We start from the raw sequence: 23,635 nt of genomic DNA on the forward strand, positions 1-23,635 counted from the left end.
CAGGTTCAGATGAGGCCTTGACTCATCAACCTAGGACTCCCAGTTCCGGCAGCCCCCACCAGCCCTGGAGGCTCCTGCCTGACCTCCAGGAAGGGCCCCAGGGAGAGGCAGGATCAAAGCACCCCCTCAATGAGTCACCTCACCTGCAGCTGGCACCCACCCCCAGCCCTGACTCATCCTTTTCCCAGCATCTCCTCCCCAGCTGCCTGGGGAACCTGACCCTCAGACAAAGCCACCGGGCCTCTGGAGAATGATGGATGGGAGCCACTCCAACTCTTTATTTTGCCCATGGCTAGGCTCACGGGGTGTCACCAGCTTCCACAAGGGCCACGTGGGAGGGTCCTGAGGACCAGCCTTGCCTGGAGGGCCTGTGCCCCTGGACACAGGACTGGAAAGGGCCCAGACCTGAGAGCAACCCCGGCCTTCACCCCCAGTGGGGAGCACAGGCCCAGCACACTACTAGCCTGGGCTCCTTGGGACCCTGCCGGCCTTCCTCACACCCGGAGCTCGTCTCCAGGTTATTCTGGGTGGGTGGCAGGCAGGCTGGGGGTGGGGGTGAGCAGATGCCCACTTCCAGCACAACCACCTAGCTTTCCCATTTTCACTGGAGATCAAAACAAGGTGGCTGGGGCTCATAGCCTCCCAGGCAGGTCTCCCTGCCTCCTCCTGAAGCTGCATCAGGACAGGGATAGAAACAAGCCCAGGTCTCCCTCAGGTGACACCAACCCCCCCCACCTGAGTCCAAGATCAGAGGGGACAGAGGCCAAGGACAGTCATAGCTGCCTCCATGGGCATGAGACACAGAGCAGCCTTGAGCACTATGGAGGGCCCCACAGCTCTGAAACACCTATTTCTAAGCAGCTCCCCACCAAGGCCCCATGCAGGGCCAAACCAGCAGGCCTGCTGGGGCAGCAGCTCCAAAAGGAGAGGTGGCCCGCGGGGGCCCCAAACTGGGTCTCAGGCAGGTCTAGGCCTGCTATGGCCATAAGTTCTGCTGGTGGTCGGCTGGCATCCCTAAGGCCCCAGCACCCCTAGCAGAAGCCTCCGCTTTTCTGCACACAGAAAAATTTGTCTTAGAGAAGAAACAAAGCAAATGGGAGAACCAAAAGGCAAAGCCAACCCAGCCCCCAGGATTGGTGGTGTGGAGCGGGCAGGAGCTCTTCAGGACAAGCAGTGGGCGCACAGGCAAGTGTGCCTATGTGATGTCCCGTTGCCTCGGCGGCCGGTGCACATTCCGCACGACGCACTTCACCATCCACTCGATGCCCTCACGCACCCCCTTGCTGTGGAGACAATGGGCATGAGGCGGGGCTGGCTGTGGCCCCCGGTGCCCAGGGTGAACCCCACTCACCCTGTGAGGGCCGAGCAGGCCTGGGTCAGGCAGTCCCGCCTGCCAATCTTGGAGGCACAGTCGCTGAACGCAGTCTTGATGTCAGGGATGGAGAGGCAAGTCTGGGGGAGGTGAGGCCGTGAGGGGTAGGCCTGCCACCCTGCCCACCCTCTACCCCCGGAGCAGTTCCCAGAGCTGTGGGGGTAGAGGGCAGGTGGGAAGCTTCCAGGAGGTGCCTCCTGGCTACTGTCCAGGAGGGTACCTGCCTGGTTAGCAGCCTCAGGGAGACACACCCTGGCAGCACGACCCAGATGCTACAGAACACGCCACCCGCCTGTTCAGGGCCCCCTCCATGCGAACGGCTGCCGTGATGCCACCTCTCACCAGTGGTTCATGGAGTGGGGCCGGCACAGCTACTGTGCTCAAGGGCAGCAGACAGGTTGGTGTCAGCACTGACTCCCACCCTGAGGTGCTTCTGCACTCTTTCCAGACCTTTACCTGGGTCTGCCCAGCAGGAGGCCCCTGGCTGCAGAGGAATGGGGCACTGCTGCCTCTGGTGCAGAGGTGCCAGCACAGCAGGAAGAACCCAGGGGGTGGGGGTGCTCTGTTCGCCTGGGGCAGCCACACTCAGGGTAACTGAGGAAGGCAGTGGCCCTCCCCTGGGAGAGGTCCCCATCTGGCGGGAGCAGAAGCCCACTTGGCCTAGGGGCTCACCTCAACATCCTGCTTATTGGCCAGCACCAGGATGGGGACACCGTCCAGCGCCTCGCTTGTGACCATCTTCTCTGGGGCGGGCAGAGAGGTGGCAGTGAGCACCCTTCATCCACCTCCACACAGGTCCCCACATCCCTGCCAACCCCACATGGACGCACTTGGCTGGTGCCCTCCTGTCCTGGCGTGGCCCAACCTCCCCCCAGCCCAGCTCTGGAATGGGAACTGTGCAGACAGAACCCTCCCACTCCCCGCATCCCCAGCCTGGCTGGCTGTACCCACCAAACGCCTGTTTGGATTCAGAGAGCCGCTCTTCATCTGTGGAGTCGATGACATAGATGACACCATGACACTCTGCATAGTACTGGGCAGGAGGAAAACCAGGTGCTGAGCCTCGGGCACTCAGCCACCTCAGGGCAGCCCCTAGCTGGGAGACCCTGCTAGGGTGCTTCCTGGAGGTAGGGCAGAGTGCAGATACACCCCAGACCTGCTGGGACAGGGTGGCCACCTTCCTCACCCACTTCCCAGGTGCTGTGCTCTGAACCCCACTTCAGGATCCACTGCTGAGACCTACCCACACTCCCTGGCCTGTGGAGAGTGGCCAGAGGAGAAAGGATGGGGCTCCAGGTCTCTATACACCTGGGTAGGGGGACCCAGTGCAGACAGCAAGGCAGTAGGAATACCAATAGGGAGCCAGGGAAGGCCTCCTACATGTTCAAGGCAGCTCTGACCCCTGCATGGGACAATAGGGCCAATGACAGAGCCATGCCAGGGAGTTTGGAGCTCTGTAGGCTGGCACCAGCAGGCCAGCCGGCCCTGGGTTCCTGCAGCAGCAGCCACACAAGAAACACCCCGCCTCCACACACACACACACACACACACACACACACACACACACACAAGCACTAGAGCACGCGCGCGCGCGCGCGCGCACACACACACACACACACACACACACACACACACACACGCACGCACGCACCAGAGCCCAGGGTACAGGGAGAGCTGTGGGGAGTGAACAGCAGCATCCCTGGGAAAACAGACACATGAAACAAGGCCTGGTGAGTCCACCTTCTGTCCTGATGTTAAGAGGACAGAAACGCCCATGTCGCAGGAGCAGGTGACTGCATCCTTCTTGTCTCCACCCCAGCTCCTGCCCGGCAAGAACTCAGGAACTGGGAACACCTGCACATCCCTCAACATGGGTGGCCTCCTGGTCCACAGACCAACCATGAACCCCAAACCTGAGGCCTCTCTAGCTGGCCTGCTTGGGTGATACGGGACCCGGGAGCTGCAGCCCAACAGTGCAGGCCTCCTAGGCAGACAGGGGCACTGTGGGGTTTGCAGCAAGTCAGTGAGGGAATCACTACTTGCGTCCCGGACCCCTGTGGTGGCAGAGAACTTCAACTGGTGTGTGACTGGGCCCTGGCAGATGGGGGCTGGGTCCACCAGCAGGGTATGACCAGGAAGCAGTGGCAGCTGTGAACCTATGGTGCCCACCAGATCCAGATCCTGAGGACAGTTGTCACCAATGCCCACACTCTGGAGGCTCTCATGTGTGGCCTGGAGAGACGGAGGCCACAAGTCCTCCCTGTGGCAGGGTGCCAGAGGGTCCACAGACCTGGCCTGCAGCCGGCACGTACACAAACCTATAAGTACCAGCTTGTAGCATGAGCAGAGGTGCTGGGTGGAGGTAAGGCTGTAGAGGTGGGAGTGAAGGTCCACCAGATGCTGTCGGACTGCAAGGGGGCAGGGACAGGCCCCGGGACATAGTCTCAGAACAAGGGGAGAGCAGGAGACCCACTTTACACTCCTCCTGGTGACTCACACGGCTGGGGACATGGCACCCCTGTGCAACCCAGTCACCAGAGGCCAGCAAAGCCCTGGCCTGGCAGAGGCACCTGATGCCATCAGCAGGAGGCAGGGCACCCACTCCATTTCAAGAGTCGGGGAGCATGTGAGAAATCCAGGGCCCATCCTGCCGAGATGGCAGGCTCAGTCCTCGTGAGGAGGCAATGGCAAGGCTATGGCATGAGCAGAAGTGGAAGCTGGGGCTACCACCAACCACCAAGCTGGCTTCCCCTTGGGAGGAGCCAGACCCCAGCCAGAGGCGCAAGGGCAGCAGAGCACCTTCACTGGCTGTGTCCTGGCTGCCATGGTGGGCAGTGCGCCAGCTCCTGCAGGACCCACCAGAGCTACCTGAGTATGTCATAGCTGCCCGCCATGGTGACCTGCCAAGGGGATGGGATCCCAGCCAGCTTGGCCTGACATGGGGCAGCGCCCAAGATGACCCTGCCCCTGACCAGATCTTCATCCCCCACAACACTTGCCAGCTGCTAAACTCTGACACGCCCTGCCCCTGCTACTCTGAGACCCTGGCCTGTAAAGAATGTCAGGTCCCCGTGTGGATCTGAGGTTTGAACAAACAGCCCCTGGCTTGGTCCAACTTAAATGGTCACAGAGAGCCTGTCAATGACCTTCTGGCCATGAAATGGACAGGGTCTTCTTGGCTGGAGGTCAGGACAGGGAGGACACTTTGGGGAGAAAGAGGGGGAAATGACCAAGGACTCCCTGCTGGGGTCAAGCCAGAAACCAAGACTAGGGCATTAGACATCGGCAAGTGCCGGGGTGGTCAGTACCCCTAGAGCTGAGCGAGCCTGTCAGTGCCCCTGGCTGTCCACTGGGTTGGGGAGGGGAAGAGGCTCGTTCCACCCTGCTCTCTGCTGGACCCTGCGCCTGGCAGAGGCTGAGTGAAAGACTAATTCCGATTCTGAGGTCTCAGAAATGCTTCAAAAGGTTGAAAAAAGAGACAGGTGCTGTGAGCCTTAGAGGACATCCTCCCCTCAGTAGGAGGGACCCCATGGGGGAGACTCGGGCCCCGGGGCTGAAGCTGAGAGCCAAAGAGGCATGTGTCTTCCCTGCTCCTCAGGCATCCTTTGTCTCGTCTTGTGCTGAATAGCAACAAAATCTCTAAACCTAAAGGAACCAGTGCATCCCTGCTCTTGGGGGTGTGACTGAGGAACTGGGATGGGGGTGAGCCTCAGGAACCAAGTGGGTCACAGAAGCTGCCAAGAGTAAGGAAAGAAGAAGAATCCTAGGCCTTCTGAGAAAAGGAAGGACGAGACTAAGGTACCACCCGGATAGAGATGGTGCCAGGGAGCCGACGTGGCACCCATCCATCTTACCTTGTCCCACAGAGACTGCAGCTCCTCCTGCCCCCCCAAGTCCCAGAACATCAGGCGGGCCTTTCCCACGTCCACAGTGCCGACTGCAGAGAAGAGACAGGTGAGGCTGCAGTTCTGATCCCTGACCCACCAGCTGCCAGCTCTCCTGGGAGAAGCAGGCTGAATGGAGCAGAGGCCTCACCCGTGGCCTGTGCACACTGCAGCATCCTCAGCGTTCTGCCCCCAACCCACACCCGCAAAGGACCCTTACTGTTTAGGCCCACGGTGGTAGTGATTTTGGACAGACTCATCCCCTTGTAGTTCTTGTTGAATCGGGTCTTTGACTGCTCCAAGAAGGTCTAAGGGCAGAGAAAGAGGCGTGAGATAGAATTGTAATAGTTTTCAAACACCCCTCCTGGGGCTTATTCCTTTACAACAAGGCAAAAGAGAACAACATTTGCCTTTTAAATCGGCTGGTTGTAACTATCCTATGACCTTAAGCAGGGTTCAGAGCCTGCCTGGGTGGAGAACACGCAGCTAAAAAAACACCAAAAGGACTGTGGGGGTGGGGGATGGTGCTGACACGGAGCGGCACTCACCGTCTTCCCGGCGTTGTCCAGACCCAGGATCAGGACGCAGTACTCGTCCTTCTGGAACATGTACTTGTACAGGCCCGACAGCAGCGTGTACATCCTGCCCTGGGCACCCGAGATCGGTCACGGACGAGACGGCCCGCACCGTGGACAGAGGGTCCAGCTGCCCGCACGGCCGCTCACAGCTGAAGCCCAGGCCCTCCTGGCTCCGCCTCGCCTCCCCTCCCCTCCTCTCCGCCCGCCTACGCCTCCGCAAATGCTACAGAATCGGCTCCGCGCTCCAGGTGCTCACACGCCCACTCCGGCCCGGCCAGGGCGCTCTGCTCGCAGGCAGAGGGCAGCCCGTCCCGCCCCGCTTCTAGCTGCTCCCCTGCCCGGGCTCCCTTCAGGCTTTGCTCCCCTCGGGTCTCCCTAACCAACGCCCGCTTCGGTCCCCGCCCGCCGCGAGCGCCTCTCAAAGACGGGGCGTCTGAGGACTGGTGACTGCCCAGAGCAGTCGTGAGGCGGGCGGGCGGCGCGGACAGACTGCGGACCGGTCGCCGAACCTGGGCCCAGCTCCGCCCACCCGCCTCGATGTACCTGCGACCGCCGGCCGGACCGCCGAGCCGCGGAGCCGGGAAACCGCCTCGCGCCTGACCCACCGACCCCGCGCTAACCCCGCGCGGCGCCTGACGGGACGCGCGCTGGTAGGCCGGGGAGGTGGGGGCCTTCCCGGCAGCCCCCGCGCCAGACACTTCCGCCGGCGGCGGCGCTCGGGCGGAAGTGCCAGTGGGCTGCAAGGGCGGAAGTGGGGCGCCGGGCGGCTTTGGCCGGTGAGGCCGGCTGGCCGTCTGTGGCGGGGGCCGGGAGACCGCGCGGAGAAGGGCCTGGCCGCGGGGAGGGGGTCTGGGCAACGGGGCCTTGGCCCGAGGTTGCTGGCCTAGCGGAGACGGGCGGCGCGAGGCCGCAGGTGTGGGCCCGGCCGGAGATACTAGACTTGGACGCATAGACCCCGGAAGAGCTTGAAGGCAGCTCCCGGGAAGGGAATCGAGGCCGTGGGGCCGGCGGCCAAGGGCCAGTTTTGGCTCCTCCTCTCGGAGCTTGAAATCTCTCCAGGTCCAAAGGAAGAGACTGGTTCCGCTGGTTGTCCACCGAGGGTTGCGGTCGGCCAGCGTTCAGTGCCGGCGTTGCGGGGGCTGTCGGTCCCAGACTCATCTATCTTCTCTTCTCCGCAGCTCTGGCTCCCACGCCTCCCCTCTGAGGACCCAGGGACCCAGCCCCGCAGGCCCGGGAAATCGGCCCCTCCCGGCAGGATGGACGAGGAGAGCCTGCAGACCGCCCTCCGGACCTACGATGCGCAGCTGCAGCAGGTGGAGCTGGCCCTGGGCGCTGGCCTGGATCCCTCGGAGCTGGCCGACCTACGCCAGCTGCAGGGGGACCTGAAGGAGCTGATCGAGCTCACTGAGGCCAGCCTGGTGTCGGTCAGGAAGAGCAAGCTGCTGGCGGCGCTGGATGGAGAGCGCCCAGCCCAGGAGGATGCTGAGCCTTTGGCTCTCCAAAATGCCATCGCGGAGACGGCGGAGGTGCCGGTAGCCCCCGGGGCAGAACTGGAGACTGTTCCTTCGAGGGAGACTGGGCCAGGACCCACGGAGCGTGGGCAAGAGGAGGACGACGGGGAGGACGAGGAGGGCGGGGCAGCACTGAGTGGGAGAAAGGTGAACGCCCCCTACTACAGTGCCTGGGGCACCCTGGAGTATCACAACGCCATGATCGTGGGCACCGAGGAGGCGGACGACGGCTCCCCGGGCGTGCGCGTGCTCTATCTCTACCCCACTCACAAGTCCCTGAAGCCCTGCTCGTTCTTCCTGGAGGGGAAGTGCCGCTTCCAGGAAAACTGCAGGTAAGGCCTGAGTTCTCTAGGCCCCTAGCAGTGGGGGCGGGGGGCACGGGGCGCGGGGACTTGCGGACAGAACCTTTGCAGTTCTTTGCAGTTTTGTTTTTCTTGGCCGAGCAAAATGCTGAGAAGAAAACTTTATAGGGGCATGGGGTTCTTCTAGCAGTATCCTTGTTTAGAGGTCTTCTTGGCTTTCCCCCAGGTATGTCAGAAGTACAGAAGGGTTTATGTTGAAAAGAATGGAGCGCCGCCCCCCCACCGTGACCTGTCTTATGCTTCAAAGTGAAACTTCTAAAATTTACTTATATTTTAGATATTTTATTAGGGAAGTGGTCAAACACCCGGTAACTAGGGAGAGTAGCATAGAGACTGCTCACACTGTCTGATAGGTCAATGTTTTGCTACTCTTGTATTCTCTGTTACTCCTCCTGGAGTATTTTAAAGCAGGTTGTAGGACTTACTGGGCATTTTGCCTGTAAGTACTTCAGGATGCCCGCTTAACCTCAGTGACAAGGATGTTATGTTAAAAATTAACCTCCTTGTCACTCTCACACCTCACCAACTTAACAGCAAGACCTTTTTCGTATTTAATCACGAATGTTGTAATGATGTTGTGTTTTCCTTATGTATATTACATTTAATTTTGCTTCTTTTTCCTTTCCAAGGAATATTTCCTGAGATTTCTAGTAGATGATTTTCTTCTTTAGTCAGTAGTCCAGGGTAACTATTCAATATCTTCAGCTGTTTGATTATCTTATTTCTTTATAGATTTTTGCTGGGCCCAGAGTCTTATTTGGTGCAGTTCCCCTTTTTTTCCTTTTTCCCCATGAGTTTTGTGAAAAGTGTAGTGTACATACAGGAAAGTGCATGAATCAGTCATAAGCCTCCTTGAGCTTCCACAGGGTGGTACTGCCTTGTCCCCCAGCAGAGAGTTAAGGAGCAGAGCAGGGAGCCCTCCATCCTTCCTGCCATGGTCCCTCTGGAGGGTTCCTCCCCGTCCCTGTGCCACGTCCCATGTGGGGATGAGAACTGACATATCCATGTGCTGCTTCCTCTGGGCAGCACTGTTCCAGGGGTTTCACGTGTATTCACTCATCTGGCAGCAAGCCCGCCAGGTAGGCCCTACAGCTGCTGTGGTTGCTGGACCCCCGAGGGGCAGTCGGGCTCTGAAATGCTGCTGCCTGCTGTCAGCTTCAGGCCTGACCCATGCAGCCCACCAACCCCACCACCACCCAGGTGTGACAGTTATTTTGTTGCTTTTACTTTGGATTTTTATTTTAAAATTTACTTATTTAAAATTTATTGTAAAGATAAAGTAGTGTTGAAGTGCCCTGGGACCTGCCTTTCTATCCTCCCCTCCCGGGAGGCTTGTCACAACTATGATGAGCATCTCTCTAGCGTGTGAATCCTTTACAGGCACGTGTGTCTGTGAACAGAATATTCTTGTGCTTTATTTTCTAATTAAACTGTGTTGTACAGCCTGCTTTGTTTTGCAACTTGCTCTTCTCACTGAGTGTGTCTGGGAGAGAAGTTTGCATCGATACTTATAGGACTGTTTTGTGCATTTTAACTGCTATTATTTTTCCTCATTAATATGCCATATTTTATTCTGTCTCCTGGTGTTTCCCAGTTTCTATTTACTAAAAAGAACACACTGGAAGTCCTAGTGCACATCTTTTGTCTCTGTTGAGAATGTCCCCAGTGTGGGTGGCACGAGCATTGTCTTTCCTTGTGCTCTGTCTGCTTCCAAGTCCCTGGTCTGCTCTGTCATAGTCACCTTAGGCACTCTTGGTCACGTTCTCTGACTTGTGGATTCGAACCCACTGAAGTGAAGAGGTGGTCTTGACTGAACTTGTATTTCCTCGATTATTAGGAAGATTGAACATTTTTTCATACGTTGTTCTAACTTTATCGCTCTGTGTTTCAGTATCCTTATCCATAAAACAGAGAGGAGCATGTCTTTTGCAGTTGTTAAGAGGGTGGAATGCATTAATATGCAAAGAAAAACAGTACCTAACATCGAATAAGGACGCAGTGGACTTAAAATTTTTATCTTGTTGTTTTAAAGGTCAAATCCAGGAAGTAAAGACAGCACAAGGGATCACTGTAACACTTGAGTACTCAGCTGAAAACTACAAAGCTGCCAGTTACCCTGGGGTCCTCTGTGCCTCAGCCCAAACACAGCCTTCTCCTTCTTCCAAAAAGAACCACCACCCCAACCTTTATGATAATCGCCTCCTTGTGTTCCTTGTGGTGTATCACTCAGATACGGCTAAGGTATAAATGTTGCAGTTTAATCTTGCTCACGTCTAAAGGCTGCTGTCTGAATCTGACTGTGTACCCCCACCCCTGCCTTTCTTGGCTTCCCAGTTTCACTGTTGAAGGGCCAGACCCTTTAATTCTGACCATCACCCACCGCCCTGGTGCAGCCCAGCACATTCTTGCAGTGACCGGAAGGCTGGCAGCTGGATCCTGGGACCTGCTCACTCTCGGGGCACCACCTGGGCACAACTCAGTGCTCTGCTGCTTCTTGCAGCATGTGATGCTCAGTGCCTGGATCTGCTGGTATGGTGTGGATTGCAACAAGGAGCTTTCAGCTCCATCAGCTCATTTACCAGCTAGGGTGTTTCAGAGACACCTCTCCTCCTGTAGAAGCTGGCTAGGTAGTGGGACAGATTGTATAGAAAAGGCAGGATAATGCCTGATGTTTCTCTTTCATCTGCTTAGTTTCCAAGATAACAAATTGGTTCTCTTTCATCCTGAGGTGATAAATTCACTTTAAAAAATATTTAATATTCTTGTGGACTGATGGACTTAAATGCATTTGATGAATTTCAGTCCACTGAAATGCTGATTTTTATTGAAACTCAAGCTGTCCCACCCTTGCCAGGTGGAGCCTTTTCATGTTGGCACCTCGCCCTCTTGACACGGTCCTGGAAATCAGGATTCCCCACCCTCACCTGTGCTCTTCTTGCCACAGCCCTGAAAGCAGGCAAATCTCTGAGAAGTCCTGGTTTCTTTTAATGGCAAATGCTATTTCAAGACTCACAGTGGAGGCCCTGGGATGCACTTCACTGCAGGGGGCTCAATGCTAGGTCTCTTCAGCAGACAGAGCTAGAAGTGCAGGTGGACACACGCTAATGTCTGTATTAGTGCATCTGTATGTTCAAGGACAAGTGCCTAGTGAGTTCATACTAATTTCTTAATCTTTTCTGGATTGTATCTGTATATCCTTCTCTCCCTCAGGACTCTGGTCTTCAAGGACCAACGTCCCATAATTAACTTGTTTTATCCCATTCTGCATACACAGGACGCTCTCAGAACAGCATTCATTCTTTAGTTATGACGACTGAAAACTGTTTAAAGCATTTTGACGCGCACCTCCCATTCTCCCTGCCATCTGACTGCACTAGACCTGCACAGGTGGCTCTCATGGCTATCTCGGCCCATTGTCTCCCTTCACTCTCAGCATTAGTTCTGGAAGGAACTTAGCGTCTCCTGCTCCCATCTACCCGTCTGTCAGGGTCTTCTTAGTCATGTTGGTTGTCTGAGACTTATTTTCTGGTAGGTTCTTTAGGAAGGGCTCACAGGAATAACATTTGTAGAGACCTAGCATGTCTGTTTGGAGAAGGCAATGGCACCCCACTCCAGTACTCTTCCCTGGAAAATCCCATGGATGGAGGAGCCTGGTGCGCTGCAGTCCATGGGGTCGCTAAGAGTCGGACACGACTGAGCGACTTCACTTTCACTTTTCCCTTTCATGCATTGGAGAAGGAAATGGCAACCCGATCCAGTGTTCTTGCCTGGAGAATCCCAGGGATGGGGGAGCCTGGTGGGCTGCCGTCTATGGGGTCGCACAGTTGGACATGACTGAAGCGCTTAGCAGCAGCTTGTCTGTTAGGCTCTGGTTGTGTCTTTCATGAAGACACAATTCAGCAGTTTTGATGAACATGTATACGATTCTTGGTTCATGTTGCTTTCCTTGAATATTTGATACAACTTACTCAATTTTGACATAAAATATCCTTTAAAAGGTTTTTTTTTCCCTTGTAAATTATATGCTCTAATGCTACGATGTAAGTATCCAACTTCATTCATTTGCATGTGGGTATCCAATTTCCTGAGGCTTCCCAGGTGGCTCAGTGATATAGAATCTACCTGCCAATGCAGGAGCCACAGGAGATGCGAGTTCGATCTCTGCATTGGGAAGATCCCCTTGAGGAGGAAATGGTAACCCACTCCAGTATTCCTGCCTGGGAAATGCCATAGACAGAGGAGCACGGCAGGCTACAGTCCCTGGGGGCGCAAAGAATCAGACGTATACAATTATGTCATTGACAAACAGAGATACTTTTGCCTATTCTCTTCCAATTCGGCTGGCTTTTATTTCTTTTTCTTGTTTAACTGCCCCACCTAGAACTTCCAGTACTATACTGAATGCTAGTGGCAGGAGCACTTCCTGTCTGGTCCTGATCTTAGGGGAAAGTACCCCTCCTCCCCTCCTTGAGTGTGATGTGAACTGTGGGTTTTCCGTAGATGCTGTTTATCAGGTTGAGTGTTTTTAACAAGCGAGGTCGTTGGGTTTTTCCAAGTGTCTTTTCTGTATCAGTTGATATGCTGGTGTTCTGTTGATGTGCTGTGTTTCATTGAATGGCTTTCCCCTTTTGAACCACCCTTGCATTCCTGGGATAAACCACAGTTATGATGTGCACTTATTCTAAATGCTTGTTTTCTCATTCATGTGTTTACTTATTATTCTAGACGGTGTTATTGATAAATAATTACAATTATTCACAAATAATTATAATTACTCATAAATCATAAGCACTATTCATAAATGTTGTGAGGTAGATGATTAAGTAGGGGTGTTGCTGGAGGTTTGAGTTTGGGAAACATTTAAAATTTTTTCCTTATGAAATCTGTAGTCTGTCTTTTCCTGCCTCTGTAGTAACACCTCTTCTGTCCTGCGTAGATTTTGTCATGTTAGGATCTTTTCCTGGGTGCCCTTCATTCCATTGGTCAGGCTGCCTGTGCTCTTAGTTGACGTTGATTTCATGCACATGCTGTTAACTGCTCCCACGGTTGGGAACTTCGGTTATTTCTGTCTTCCATGTTTGGTTCATACCCTTCTGGCTCAATCTTTGCATATGTCCACCATATGCAAAGTCCACCGTACTCTTTTAGGGTCATTTTATAGACGCACTTGCTGGCTTAAGAAGGACAACAAAATTTAGGACTTCTAAGAGTACTGAAGATTCTTGCAAGGAGGTTTATTGGTGGTGTCTGGGTGTGCTGAGGAGGAGTTTGGCCAAATTCCCCCTGGGTCTGGGTCTCTTTCCTCGGTTGAGCAGGACTTTTCAACCACTGTGCCTGCCAAAAGACACGTGGACTGGTCTTGCATCTGCTGGTGCCACTGGTCACTGGCAGTACCCTGGGTGCCCAAGGACGGGCAGGGGTGAGAAGGAACCTCCCAGAACCCCACCCAGGAAGGTGACTGAAATGCCTTCTCTCCTCTCCTTTCTCCCCACGATCTCCCCACTCAAGGCTGGCTGTGTGTCGGAGCCAGGGCCTGTCTTTGCTTGCTCTTGTGGGTTAGAACGCTTCCTCCCTGAAACGGGGGCACTGCAGGAGATGTGTGCCTGGTGGCTTCATGTCTTTATTTGGCCAGGTTCAAAGTTGCAGCCCTCTGTTCCCACACTTCCTGTCCCACCTCCTCTCCTGGTTTTCGTTTTGGTGTCACTGTTTCAGTGACAAAGACAAGGCAGCACCATCACAGCCAGGTCCTCCTAGTTGGCTGGGGAGGACTCAGCCCTGTGAGTGACGCAAGCAGACCCCCTGTCTTGATGACCTGTTGTGTCCAGTGGCGAGGTCCCGGGGCACTGTTGTCACAAGTGTGTCTCCCAGCCACGTGTGTGCCTGTGTGTGCGTGACTCTAGCCCAGGAGGCTGGAGAGTAACCTGAAGCCTCTAGTCCTCAGGGCACCCAGGTCCCTCTGAGAGTTAGAGCACAAGCACATGTGTGTGTCCATACATGCATTTGTGTGCTTGTGTATGTAAGTGTGTGCCTGTGTATGGTGCATGTGTGAATGTATGTGCCTCTTTGTGTCCATGCACGTGTGTACATACATGTGTGCATGAGTGCACTTATATGTGTGCCTGTGTATATATGTATGCGTGTATAGGTATGGGTGTGCATTCATATTTATACACGTGTTCAGTTTATGTATCTGGGTGTGTGTACATATGTGCGTGGGTGTATTGCATGTGAATACATGTGTTCAGTGTCTATGTGTAGGTGCGTGTCCATGTGTGGGGGGGTGTGATGTGTGTATACATGTTGAGTGTATATGTGTGGGCGTGTGTACGTGTGGGTGTTGCGTGTATATACATGTTGTGTTCAGTGTAGATGCGCATAATTGTGTATTATATGCCTGTCTGTAGATGTCTGGACATGTGTGTCCCTCTCTCCATTCATGTCTCCATGGGGCTGTGTCCAGGCAGGTAGACTGGATTCTCTGGGCTTGTGGGACCCTGGTGGCCATACCTGAGTTATGCGGCCCTCTCTGCAGGTTCTCGCATGGGCAGGTAGTCTCAGTGGACGAGCTGCGCCCCTTCCAGGACCCGGACCTGAGCTCCCTGCAGGCCGGCTCTGCGTGTCTGGCCAAGCGGCAGGATGGTCTGTGGTACCCAGCACGGATCACTGGTGAGGCTGCCCCGGGGCCTCCCTGACGGGCCCTTCCCAGGAAGCCCTCTCCATGTGTCACATGTGTTAGTCCTGCGTGACTACTTCTCTGGGTGGGTGTTGGGGTCCCACCCCACACATGAGAAGAACAAGGCCCCCTTGGTTTTGGCCCCACCCTGCTCCCACCTTCCAGAGAGGTTACTTCCGTGTGCTGCCCTGCTGCCTCTGTGCCCCTCCAGATGTAGACAGCGGCTACTACACAGTCAAGTTTGACTCTCTGCTGTTGAAAGAGACTGTGGTAGAAGGGGACAGCATCCTGCCCCCGCTGCGCACAGAGCCTGCAGGGTCCTCTGACTCGGACGGCAGCGATGCGGATGACCCCAGCTATGCTCGAGGTATGGCTGCTGCCACCCCCAAGAGGCTCCCAGCTGGCAGGGCCCACACTGTGGTCAGTACAAGGACGCACTCCCGGGGAGACAAGGGTGTGTGTTGGACCTGGGGCATGTCCAGAGACCCACAGACGCAGAAACCATAGTCCCACGCAAGCCACGGGAGGGGATGGGATGCACAGGAAGGGACAGCTTCCTGCAGGGCACAGGGACCTGTTGGCTGGATGAAGGATCGGCTGTCAGTGTCTGGCCTCCCCCCAGGGGTGGGGGTGCCCATGTGGGGTCCGTTAGCCTCATTGTCCATACTGATGGAGGGGAGCACTGCTCTCCACAAGGGAACAGGGAGTGTGGAAGAGGGCCATCCTGTGACCAGGTCGTGGAGACGGCCGGGCTCTGCCTTCTGCTTGTGCCACACGCCCTGGGCAGGGTGCTGGGGATGCTGGGGGCCGGCTGTGCAGAGCTGTGTAGAGCTGAGCTCTTGGCTTAGCCTTGGCTGGAACCCAGGATGCCCTGCATCCAGCTGGGTTAAGCCACTGCCGTCTGATGCCTGCAGTGGTGGAACCTGGTGCTGCCAACCCTGGGACCTGCAGCTCTGCTTTTGCCGGCTGGGAGGTGCACACGCGGGGCATTGGCTCCAGACTCCTCGCCAAGATGGGCTACGAGTTTGGCAAGGGTGAGTGCACGTGTGCTGCATGGGGACAGGAGGGACTCCCCATCATGGCCCAGAGGTCCAGTGGCAGTGCCAGCCTGGCATTCCCCTAGGTCTGGGCCGGCATGCAGAGGGCCGGGTGGAGCCCGTCCATGCTGTGGTGCTGCCACGTGGGAAGTCACTGGACCAGTGTGCAGAGATCCTGCAGAAGAGAACCCGGGCTGGTCAGGCTGGTGTCAGCAAGCCCCCAAAGTGCCGGAGCAGAGGGAGTGGACCTGGGGGCCGCCCACCTCCTCGCAGTGTGTTCGACTTCCTGAATGAGAAGCTGAAAGGCGGGGCTCCGGGGGCCCCAGAGGTGGGGGCGGCGCCCCCTGGGAGGAGCGGCAAGGAGGTATACCATGCCAGCAGGAGTACCAAACGGGCCCTGAGCCTGCGGCTCCTCCAGACCGAGGAGAAGATTGAGCAGACCCAGCGAGCCATCCGGGGCATCCAGGAGGCCCTTGCCCGCAACGCTGGCCGGTACGTGTGGCCCTGCCCCAGGTGCCTCACCCCTGCCCACCTTCCCCTGCGAGAGTTCGGGGGTGGCGGGCCGGGTCTGAGGAGGGGCTGGAGTGGGACGGCAGTGCTGAATGTGGGGCCCTCCCCAGGCACAGTGTGACAACGGCCCAGCTGCAGGAGAAGCTGGCAGGAGCCCAGCAGCAGCTGGGGCAGCTCCGGGCCCAGGAGGCAGGCCTGCAGCGGGAACAGAGGAAGGCCGACACCCACAAGAAGATGACTGAGTTCTAGAGCCCTGCACGTGTTGTGGACAGAACTGAGGGGCCTCGGCTCCTGCTGCCCTTGGGCAGACAGCGGGGATGCCACCAGAAGGGCCAGCCTGCTCTGTGGCTACACCTCACAAAGGGCCTTCTTGCTGGCCTCTGGCATGTGGACACTGCTGAGCAGAAACAGGCTGCAGGGGCCCCTTCCTGATGCTTCCCTGCACACTGAGTCCACCTGCCAGTGTCCTGGGGTGTCTCGTGAGCAAAGACATTAAAGTGACTTTGTCGCAGTGTCTAATTTCATCGGAGGCTCAACTGGCTGTGGGGTCTTTGGGGAGTAGGGGTCTTTGCGCCAGGTCACAGGGCTGGGCTGGAGGGGTCCTGAGTGAGCCTGCTGCCCCTGCCCAAACCCAGAGCCAGGAGCCTCCCTGCTGCTCTCCCAGATGTGGGTCACAGCCTAGGATGCCCCCCAACAGTGCCTGACAGCCAAAAATGGGTGGAGCTGTGGTGGGAGGAGACCTTGACCATGCTGGGCCCGGGGTAGTGCTGTTAATGGGGCAGGAGGACCCAGCGAGCTGGGGGTGTTGTGCATGTCTCCTCACCCGTGCACCTGGCACATCATGGGTGGAGGCAGTGCCGACTCGCCCCACCAAGTACTGTCTAGACCCCAGGCGGGGCCACAGCAGGTGGGGGCGGCTGCCGTGGCGGGGAGATGAGATGAGGCGCACAGGAAGTGAAGTGGGGAGCTGGGCTGCGAGAGACAAAGGCACTGTGCCTCAAGGTGCCCAAGCTGCCCGCCACCCCAGACGGTGGAGCCGCACTACACCCCGGTCTCGGTGAGTGCTACTCTGGCCTCCAGACGGTGGAGGAGCCACACCACGTCCTGGCCTTGGTGAGTGCCCACTCGCTTCCGGCCTGGTCAGGGCCCCAAGCTCCTTAGTGCCTTCCTAGGATAGCTGAGGGCTGGAGTCTGGGAGGACTGGGCCCTACCAAGTCAGGGCATTGGGACCTGGGCCCTACCAAGTCAGGGCATTGGAACCTAGGCCGTCTGGTGAGGAAAGCCCACTTGCTGGGCCTGGGCAGACTGGCCCCCACCTCCAGAGACTCCCCACCCCATAGCTCTGTGCGACTGGACACCTGCTCCCCCCTGCCCCCGAGCAGCTCTGCCAAGACTCCAGGAAGTGGACATCCAATGGCAGGGGCAGTGGGAGGGGGAGGGGTGGCGAGCCAGGGGGAGAAGGGGAGTCCATGTTTAGAGTAGCCCCTCCAGCCTGCTTGACTCCCCAGCTTCCCAACCCCTGGAGGGCCAGTCTTTAGTGGACGGCCAGGAGGCACCACCTGGACAGGAGCCATTCCTGGGCAGGACGTGGCTATAGGTGAGTCTGTGGCCTGTGGCTTGCCTTCCTGGGGTGTGACCTGCGTCTCAAGTTCAGCCTGTGACCACAGCAGGGCCTTAATCAGGCCCCATGCTCAGCCATCAGTTGGGTCATCCTTGCCAACTCAGGTCCTTGTGGGGGCCAGGCAGAGCACACCTCACACCAGCACCCCGAGGCAGAGATGGGAAGGTGGGCGCCAAGGTATGCCCCATCGGCCTCCGTAGGAGGGAGGGGCTACCGAGACGTGGGGTTTCCTGTGTGCTGAGTCACAGCGCACAGCGGGGAGGGGACCTCCTGGCAGCATGAGACACAGAAGTGGGGCTGTCAGGTGGGTTCCCAGTCCCCCAGTCCCTCAGCCTCCAGCACCAGTCTTCAGCTTGCAGGCTCGTCCACATCTTCACAGGATGAGGCTACAGGGGTCCTCAGTCCCTCCTGCTCTCTGGGTCCTAGGGTGCCTCACACTGCTCCTCTGGCTGTGGGTGCTGTGCACAACCTGCAACAGGTATGTCCATCCCTGCCTGCCCTGGGTGGGGCCTGGCTCAGCTCTACAGCCAGAGGGGGGGACTCAGGCAGGCCCAGCACGGCTCTGTACATATACTTCCTGACGGGCCTTGGACCGGAGGCTGACATCTCTGACCCGTGTCTCTGCCTCCCTGGGCTGATGACCCTCTGCCACCCAGGAAGCAGGCACGGAGGCAGCCGTCCAGGCTGCAGGGCAGTGCGATGCCAGCAGAAGTGGTGAGTGCCAGAGTATCCCTGGGGCCAGACTGTTGCTGGGGCCAGGGTGGGGCCATCTGGAGGCCGACCAGCCTTCCTTGCCCCCAGTCACTGCTAAGACGACCCCACTGCTCCCTCAGCAAGTCGGACACCAGGCTGCATGAACTGCATCGCAGCCGGCCCTGTAGCAGAGGTGAGCTGGTGGGAGGGCCAGGGCCTGGAGGTGGGCAGGCATCCCCAGACCTCCCAGTAACCTCTGCCCTCTCTCCACCCACAGCCCCACGGCCTGCCAGCATGGATCTCCTACGTCCACAGTGGCTGGAGGCATCCAGAGGCATAACCAGGCCCCCAACACCCTTCTCACACCAGGAGCTGCCCCTGGCTGCGCCCTCCACTGGCCCAGAGGCCACCTATTCCAACGTGGGGCTGGCAACAATCCCCAGGGCCAGGCTGGCAGTTAGCTCTGGGGTGTGGGCAGGGGCACGGCTGACCAGCAGCTATGCCAGGCCTGGGCCTGAGGCCAGACCTGTGGTAGCTGAGTATGCTTGTGTCCAGAAGTTCAGGGGAACAGATCGGGGCCCCCAAGGCCTGGGGCAGGGGAAGGTCGAGGCAATCCCACCCACTCAGGTAACCCAAAGGATATAAGATAGGGTGGGTGGGACTGGGCAGATCCTTCACTGAGTGGATGGCACTGACTCCTCCCTGGGCTGGCTTCCTTTCTCCAGGTGGACATCCTGTATTCCAGGGTCAACAAACCTAAAAGGAGGGACCCAGGACCTGCCACAGACCAGCCAGACCCCAAAGGTGGGGGAGCAATTTTGGCTCTGGGGAGTGACCCAGCCTACGAGGTCCTCCCTCTTGGGGGCCTGGGTATGGACAAGAGCCTCCTGGAAAACGTGTATGAGAGCATCCAGGAGATGGGGGCACCTCTGGAGCCCCCGAGCTCCAGCTCCTATCAGGAAAGGACGTGTGCGGGGCACAGAGACACTTTGCTTCCTGTCTAAGCCTGGGGAGGGGTCTTCATCGCTTCCCTGCCCTGAACACCCAATTACAGATGATCCTTCCTCCAGAGTGGGCTGCGAACCCTTCTTTCCCCCACAGCCTCTCCCCCACATGCAACTGACAACACAAATTCCAGACGGCAGCGCTGCCAGCATGTGGGGTCCCCCGGATCCTGGCTGCCATGTCCTCTGCAGGGCAGGCTCTCAATAAAGCCCCAGATCCCTATACCTCAGCCTGCTCTTCTCACCCTGAGAGCCTTGGGGGTGGGGTTTGGTTCCGCTGGGCGTGCCAGGTACTTGGGCCAGGTCAGCTGAGACTGCCTCTGGTCGGGCTAGTGGGAAGGGGAGCAAGCCCTGGGGGGCGGTCCTCAGGCCGAAGGGTTCCTCAGAGAGGTGAGCTGGGCCGCAGGGTGGCCGCTGATCGCCAGGGAAGGCTCCACCACAGTCCTTGGAGTTACATAAGGGACGGGAGAGGTGGGCAGTCGTACGTTAAAGAATAACCTGCTCCAGGGAGGTCCGCCAAAGATACGAGCAGAGGCTCCCCTCGAGGAATCCGGCCAGCCCTGGGACCCGGGCGCACGGACGCGGGGGCGGGAGCCCGGCCGGCGGGCGGTGCTAGCCGGGACCCCTCCTAGACCGGCGCGGGAGGCGGCCAGCGCGGGAGCAGCCGGCCTGGGACGGGGCGTGACTGCAGGGCGGGCCAATGGGCGCGGGGCGGGGGCGGGACCTCGGGCCGCGGGGAGGGGGCGGGGCCGGTCGGCAGCCTCCAGGCGGCGCGGCGCGGGCGGCGGCCGATCCAGGGCGGGGGTCGGCGCCCCGGCCAGCCCGGCCCGGCCCGGCCCGGGGCCGCGTCCCGAGCGTCCGCCCTAGCTGCTGCAGCCTCGGTGTCCGGCCGGCCGGCCATGGAGGCCGAGCGCCCTCCGGCGTCCGGCCCGGGCTGCGGGCGTCCCCCACTCCGCACCGCCGGCCGGGACCCCGCGACCGCGCCCGTGTCGGTACCCGCGCCGCCGCAGGTACCGGGCGTGGGGCGCCGACAAAGTTCCCGCTGCGAAGATGGCGTCGGGCTGCACGAACTTTGGGCCCCGGGGCGGGGCGGGCGGGGGCGGCGCGTCGCCGCGCGTGTCCGTGGGTCCGGCGGGGCTGGGCTGGCGCCCTGAGTGCTTCCCGCCGCGACGGCCGGGGGCGGGGCCGGGGCGGGGCCACACCGGCCGCAGCCGGTTTGGGGGCGGGCACCAGTGGGTCTGGGTGGCGGTGGTGGTGGCGGTGGCGGTGGGGGTGGGGACCTGGCCGCTCCCCGCGCTGAGCCGGCCGCGTCCACAGGGCCCTGCTGTTGAGTTCGCGCTGCCCCAGGAGCCGGAGCCGCGAGCCGCGGACCTCGGAGCCCCAGGGGCGGGGGCGGCCGGGCCCCCGACACCGTCAGCGCACATCCCAGTGCCAGCGCATAGGTGAGACAGGGCCCGAGTGCCAGGCCAGTGGGGTCGTGTGCACACGTGCGCCTGTGTGCAGGAGTAGTGGATGGGCGCAGGTAGGAGCCTTCTCGACCTCACCCCCGCAGGGGGGCCTCAATGGAGGGCAGGTCAGCGTCCTGAACTGGGTTTCTGTCACCGCCTCCTGGCTCCCCTGCCCTGGAAGAGTTGAGTAGAAATGACCAATGTATTAGCATGCTTTGTTCACCCCCTCCCCAAACCCCTGGGATTCAAAACGCAGATTTTGGAGGTGTGCATGTCCCTGTCTGTGCAGAAGAGACAGTGAGGCCAGCGTGGAATTGACTGTCCGGGAATCCTGGGCCCAAATGACCATCTCCCCATCCCTGTCTGCAGAGAAGCCCTCCCCGGTGCCTGATCCCCTGGGCTGGCGGTGGAGGCAAGGGCCTGATCTGGCCTGGCCCCCTGGGGCCCCAGGACCCGCTTGTTCTTACAGCCCAGTCTCCCTTGGCTGCTGCTGGCTGCTCCCGCCCTCCCAGGCCTGGCTCTAGGCCCACAGCTGCTGTTGCACAACCCTGGTTAATGTGTGATTGGGGGGAGGGCTGGGCCTGGCCAGGCCTCACCAGGCCTGGCGGCACCAGTCTGGGGCCTCAGACCCCTGTCCAGCACCAGGGTTTGAAGAAGCCACGGTGGAACAAAGGCCAGGCTGCAGAGAAGTCAGGCTTTGGAAGGAAGACCCCAGCCCAAGCCTGTTCCTGGTGGTTCCTGGGGATTTGGGACTTAGCAACTCGAGCTGGGGGTGGGGCTGGGCATCTTGCCCAGCCGGCTCCTGGAGTGAGGGAGCCGGGTGCACACACGTGCCCAGGCCTGCACGTGTGTCAGGCCAGGGGGCAGGCCTGGAGTACTTCTTGGGCCCCACCTGCCCCCTACCCCCATCTCCTCCAGAACCCCCCCAGGAAAAGCCCGACTGGACGAGGTCATGGCTGCCACAGCCCTCACAAGCCTGTCCACCAGCCCCCTCCTGCTGGGGGCCCCAGGTGTGACCTTCAGCACAGGTGAGCTGAGAGACCTGTCTTGGGCTGGGGGTGGTGGCGGGGCTCAGGATCCTACGAGCTGTCAAGCCTGGTGGGGCAGGCAGACTCCAGCTGGAATACCATCTTCCAAGTACATCTCCTGAGTCCTGAAATGGACATCAAGACACCCATTGCCCCTCTCTGCGGCCCAGGACCTGTCTGCCTCCACCCGGCAGGCCAGGCATCTCCGCACCCCAGACTCTTCCACGTTTCCTTCTCTGTGCTGGAAAGCCTTGTTGCCAGGTGGTAGTGGCCGCCACCTCCCTGCCACTGCCGCCTCAAGAGGTTCTTTGTCCTCAAGCTCACCTGGGGCCAGGTGAACAGGCAGAGGCTCTGCATTCAGGGACTTGTAGGCAGCATAGCCTGGGCCCCAAAGTCCTGACACGGGAGCCCGTGTGTGTCCACAGAACCGTGCCTGGAGCCCTGGAGGGAGGCCCCAGTGCAGCCACCGGGCAGCGGCGGGGGCTGGGACCCTGCCAGTGACCAGTCCTCTCCGTCTACACCTTCACCACCGCTGCCCCCTGAGGCAGCCCACTTCCTGTTTGGGGAGTCCGCGCTGAGGAAGAGGAAGGTGAGCCGGGGTGGCCCTTGGGGCGGGGTAGACGTGGGGGATGCCCAGCCTGACTGCCCCCTGTTGCCCAGAGCTCGCTGCAGGGGCTGTTCCAGTGCCTGTGGAAGCGCTGCGGGAAGGTGCTGAGCTCCGCGTCGGGGATGCAGAGACACATCCGCCTGGTGCACCTGGGGTGCGGCGGGGCCGGAAGGGGGGAGGGGCAGGAGTGCCAGGCAGGCTTCTGCTTCAACCCCACCTTCATCCCCCGTTGCTCCCCTGACCCTGCAGGAGGCAGGCTGAACTGGAGCAGAGCGATGGCGAGGAGGACTTCTACTACACAGAGCTGGATAGCGGCATGGACTCGCTGACCGATGGGCTGTCCGGCCTGACCCCAGGGTCCCCCACGGCCTCGGTGCCACCTGCCTTTCCCCACCTGGAGCCGCTGGAGCCTCTGGCCCTGCCCAGCCTTCTGCGCCTGCCTGCCATGCCCCCACCCCCGGTGCTGAGCACCACATCCCCCTCCCAGGTGTGCCCCAGTGACCATGCCCACCAGGTGGGTAAGGCTGCGGGCAGCTCCCAAGGAGCACAAGGCCATAGCAGTGCCTCCTCTCAGGGCTGCCTGGCACCCGTCCGCCTGGAGCCACAGCCTACCCCTGTCAGGGCCTGTGCGCCAGCCCTGCCAGCCAAACCCAGTGCCAACCCAAGGTGGGTGTGTGTAGATGGGCCAGGGAGGGCGCCAGGCAGGGAGGGGCCCAGCCCTGATAGCACCCATGTATCTGTGTGTTCCCTCAGGAAGCCCCGGGGTGATGCCAAGAAGTGCCGGAAAGTGTACGGCATGGACCACCGGGACCTGTGGTGCACGGCCTGCCGCTGGAAGAAGGCCTGCCAGCGTTTCCTGGACTGAGCCTGCCCAGGGCCTCTCCGAGCTGCAGGGTCTTCTTTTTAAGAGGGGAGGTCCCCACCACTCAGAAGTGCCTCTGAAGAAACCAGCCTTTGGCCTTTTGCACTAAAGCCAAACCTCACCGCTGTCCCCTCGGCCCGGGGTGGCCGCCCCCGAGTCGGCCCTGGACTTGTCAGGAGTGTGACGGGGCCATGCAGGGCGTCCTCGATGCACTTTGAGGGGTGTCAGGGAGGGGCGCCCTTGCCCGCACTTCACCTGACTGAGGGCCCAGGCGCATGTCTGTGCCGTGTTTGCTCAGGTGTCTCACGTCTGGGCTGAACCAGGCGAAGAGTAAAATTAAAGATTCGGGACTTTTCCAAAAGCTGTGTCTGTCTCCTGGGTGGGAAGGGACATGGAACTGGGACCCTGCCACAGGCAGGGGTAGCAGATGGGCAGAGAGGAGGCC

At 59.2% G+C, this 23,635-nt stretch overlaps 4 protein-coding genes across 10 annotated transcripts; 3 read left to right on the top strand and 1 right to left on the bottom strand.

Moving 5' to 3' along the window:
- Positions 1 to 249: 249 nt before the first annotated feature.
- Positions 250 to 6,482, bottom strand: ARFRP1 (ADP ribosylation factor related protein 1). Of its 4 annotated transcripts, none has more exons than XM_027559182.1 (8): positions 6,378 to 6,482; positions 5,805 to 5,903; positions 5,477 to 5,564; positions 5,227 to 5,309; positions 2,324 to 2,405; positions 2,045 to 2,115; positions 1,352 to 1,452; positions 252 to 1,283 (listed from the first exon to the last, which is right to left on the bottom strand). In XM_027559182.1, exons 2-8 carry the CDS (start codon positions 5,895 to 5,897, stop codon positions 1,196 to 1,198), a joined length of 606 nt encoding a protein of 201 aa, XP_027414983.1. In that variant the 5' UTR covers positions 5,898 to 5,903; positions 6,378 to 6,482; the 3' UTR covers positions 252 to 1,195. The 4 variants fall into 4 exon arrangements, 3 of the variants coding, with proteins under 3 accessions (XP_027414983.1, XP_027414985.1, XP_027414986.1); XM_027559184.1 differs by having other exon boundaries at positions 5,805 to 5,898; positions 6,378 to 6,459; XR_003514067.1 differs by lacking the exon at positions 6,378 to 6,482 and having other exon boundaries at positions 250 to 1,283; positions 2,045 to 2,110; positions 5,805 to 6,371.
- Positions 6,401 to 16,451, top strand: ZGPAT (zinc finger CCCH-type and G-patch domain containing). 3 transcript variants are annotated; one of them, XM_027559177.1, is made up of 7 exons: positions 6,401 to 6,484; positions 7,013 to 7,677; positions 14,240 to 14,373; positions 14,592 to 14,747; positions 15,295 to 15,414; positions 15,504 to 15,909; positions 16,038 to 16,451. In XM_027559177.1, the coding sequence occupies exons 2-7, from the start codon at positions 7,091 to 7,093 to the stop codon at positions 16,174 to 16,176; spliced, it is 1,542 nt and encodes a 513-aa protein (XP_027414978.1). In that variant the 5' UTR covers positions 6,401 to 6,484; positions 7,013 to 7,090; the 3' UTR covers positions 16,177 to 16,451. The 3 variants fall into 3 exon arrangements, with proteins under 3 accessions (XP_027414978.1, XP_027414977.1, XP_027414979.1); XM_027559176.1 differs by lacking the exon at positions 6,401 to 6,484 and adding an exon at positions 6,532 to 6,610; XM_027559178.1 differs by lacking the exon at positions 6,401 to 6,484 and adding an exon at positions 6,652 to 6,747.
- A 231-nt stretch (positions 16,452 to 16,682) lies between these two features.
- On the top strand, positions 16,683 to 19,470 carry LIME1 (Lck interacting transmembrane adaptor 1). 2 transcript variants are annotated; one of them, XM_027559180.1, is made up of 5 exons: positions 16,683 to 18,026; positions 18,205 to 18,262; positions 18,350 to 18,434; positions 18,519 to 18,868; positions 18,967 to 19,470. In XM_027559180.1, the coding sequence occupies exons 1-5, from the start codon at positions 17,827 to 17,829 to the stop codon at positions 19,243 to 19,245; spliced, it is 972 nt and encodes a 323-aa protein (XP_027414981.1). In that variant the 5' UTR covers positions 16,683 to 17,826; the 3' UTR covers positions 19,246 to 19,470. The 2 variants fall into 2 exon arrangements, with proteins under 2 accessions (XP_027414981.1, XP_027414980.1); XM_027559179.1 differs by having other exon boundaries at positions 18,205 to 18,434.
- Positions 19,425 to 23,551, top strand: SLC2A4RG (SLC2A4 regulator). Its single transcript, XM_027558112.1, has 8 exons — positions 19,425 to 19,535; positions 19,878 to 20,255; positions 20,563 to 20,687; positions 21,612 to 21,721; positions 22,147 to 22,310; positions 22,382 to 22,482; positions 22,578 to 22,994; positions 23,082 to 23,551. Exons 1-8 carry the CDS (start codon positions 19,425 to 19,427, stop codon positions 23,191 to 23,193), a joined length of 1,518 nt encoding a protein of 505 aa, XP_027413913.1. The 3' UTR covers positions 23,194 to 23,551.
- Positions 23,552 to 23,635: the final 84 nt, after the last annotated feature.

This window comes from Bos indicus x Bos taurus, chromosome 13 (assembly GCF_003369695.1).
Source record: "Bos indicus x Bos taurus breed Angus x Brahman F1 hybrid chromosome 13, Bos_hybrid_MaternalHap_v2.0, whole genome shotgun sequence".
Taxonomy (NCBI): domain Eukaryota; kingdom Metazoa; phylum Chordata; class Mammalia; order Artiodactyla; family Bovidae; genus Bos; species Bos indicus x Bos taurus.

Excerpts from the sequence above, each read along its gene's own strand:
- ARFRP1 (XM_027559182.1), bottom strand. The coding sequence starts at position 5,897 with ATGTACACGCTGCTGTCGGGCCTGTACAAGTACATGTTCCAGAAGGAC. Across the intron at positions 5,310-5,476 it reads TACCACCGTGGGCCTAAACA|TCGGCACTGTGGACGTGGGA; the intron begins GTAAGGGTCCTT and ends TCTTCTCTGCAG. Across the intron at positions 2,406-5,226 it reads TGCAGTCTCTGTGGGACAAG|TACTATGCAGAGTGTCATGG; the intron begins GTAAGATGGATG and ends CCTCCTGCCCAG.
- ZGPAT (XM_027559177.1), top strand. The coding sequence starts at position 7,091 with ATGGACGAGGAGAGCCTGCAGACCGCCCTCCGGACCTACGATGCGCAG. Across the intron at positions 15,415-15,503 it reads GGGCTACGAGTTTGGCAAGG|GTCTGGGCCGGCATGCAGAG; the intron begins GTGAGTGCACGT and ends GCATTCCCCTAG. Across the intron at positions 15,910-16,037 it reads CTTGCCCGCAACGCTGGCCG|GCACAGTGTGACAACGGCCC; the intron begins GTACGTGTGGCC and ends GGCCCTCCCCAG.
- LIME1 (XM_027559179.1), top strand. The coding sequence starts at position 17,827 with ATGAGACACAGAAGTGGGGCTGTCAGGTGGGTTCCCAGTCCCCCAGTC. Across the intron at positions 18,027-18,204 it reads CTGTGCACAACCTGCAACAG|GAAGCAGGCACGGAGGCAGC; the intron begins GTATGTCCATCC and ends TCTGCCACCCAG. Across the intron at positions 18,869-18,966 it reads AGGCAATCCCACCCACTCAG|GTGGACATCCTGTATTCCAG; the intron begins GTAACCCAAAGG and ends TCCTTTCTCCAG.
- SLC2A4RG (XM_027558112.1), top strand. The coding sequence starts at position 19,425 with ATGTCCTCTGCAGGGCAGGCTCTCAATAAAGCCCCAGATCCCTATACC. Across the intron at positions 19,536-19,877 it reads GGTTCCGCTGGGCGTGCCAG|ACCGGCGCGGGAGGCGGCCA; the intron begins GTACTTGGGCCA and ends GACCCCTCCTAG. Across the intron at positions 22,311-22,381 it reads CCGCGCTGAGGAAGAGGAAG|AGCTCGCTGCAGGGGCTGTT; the intron begins GTGAGCCGGGGT and ends CCTGTTGCCCAG.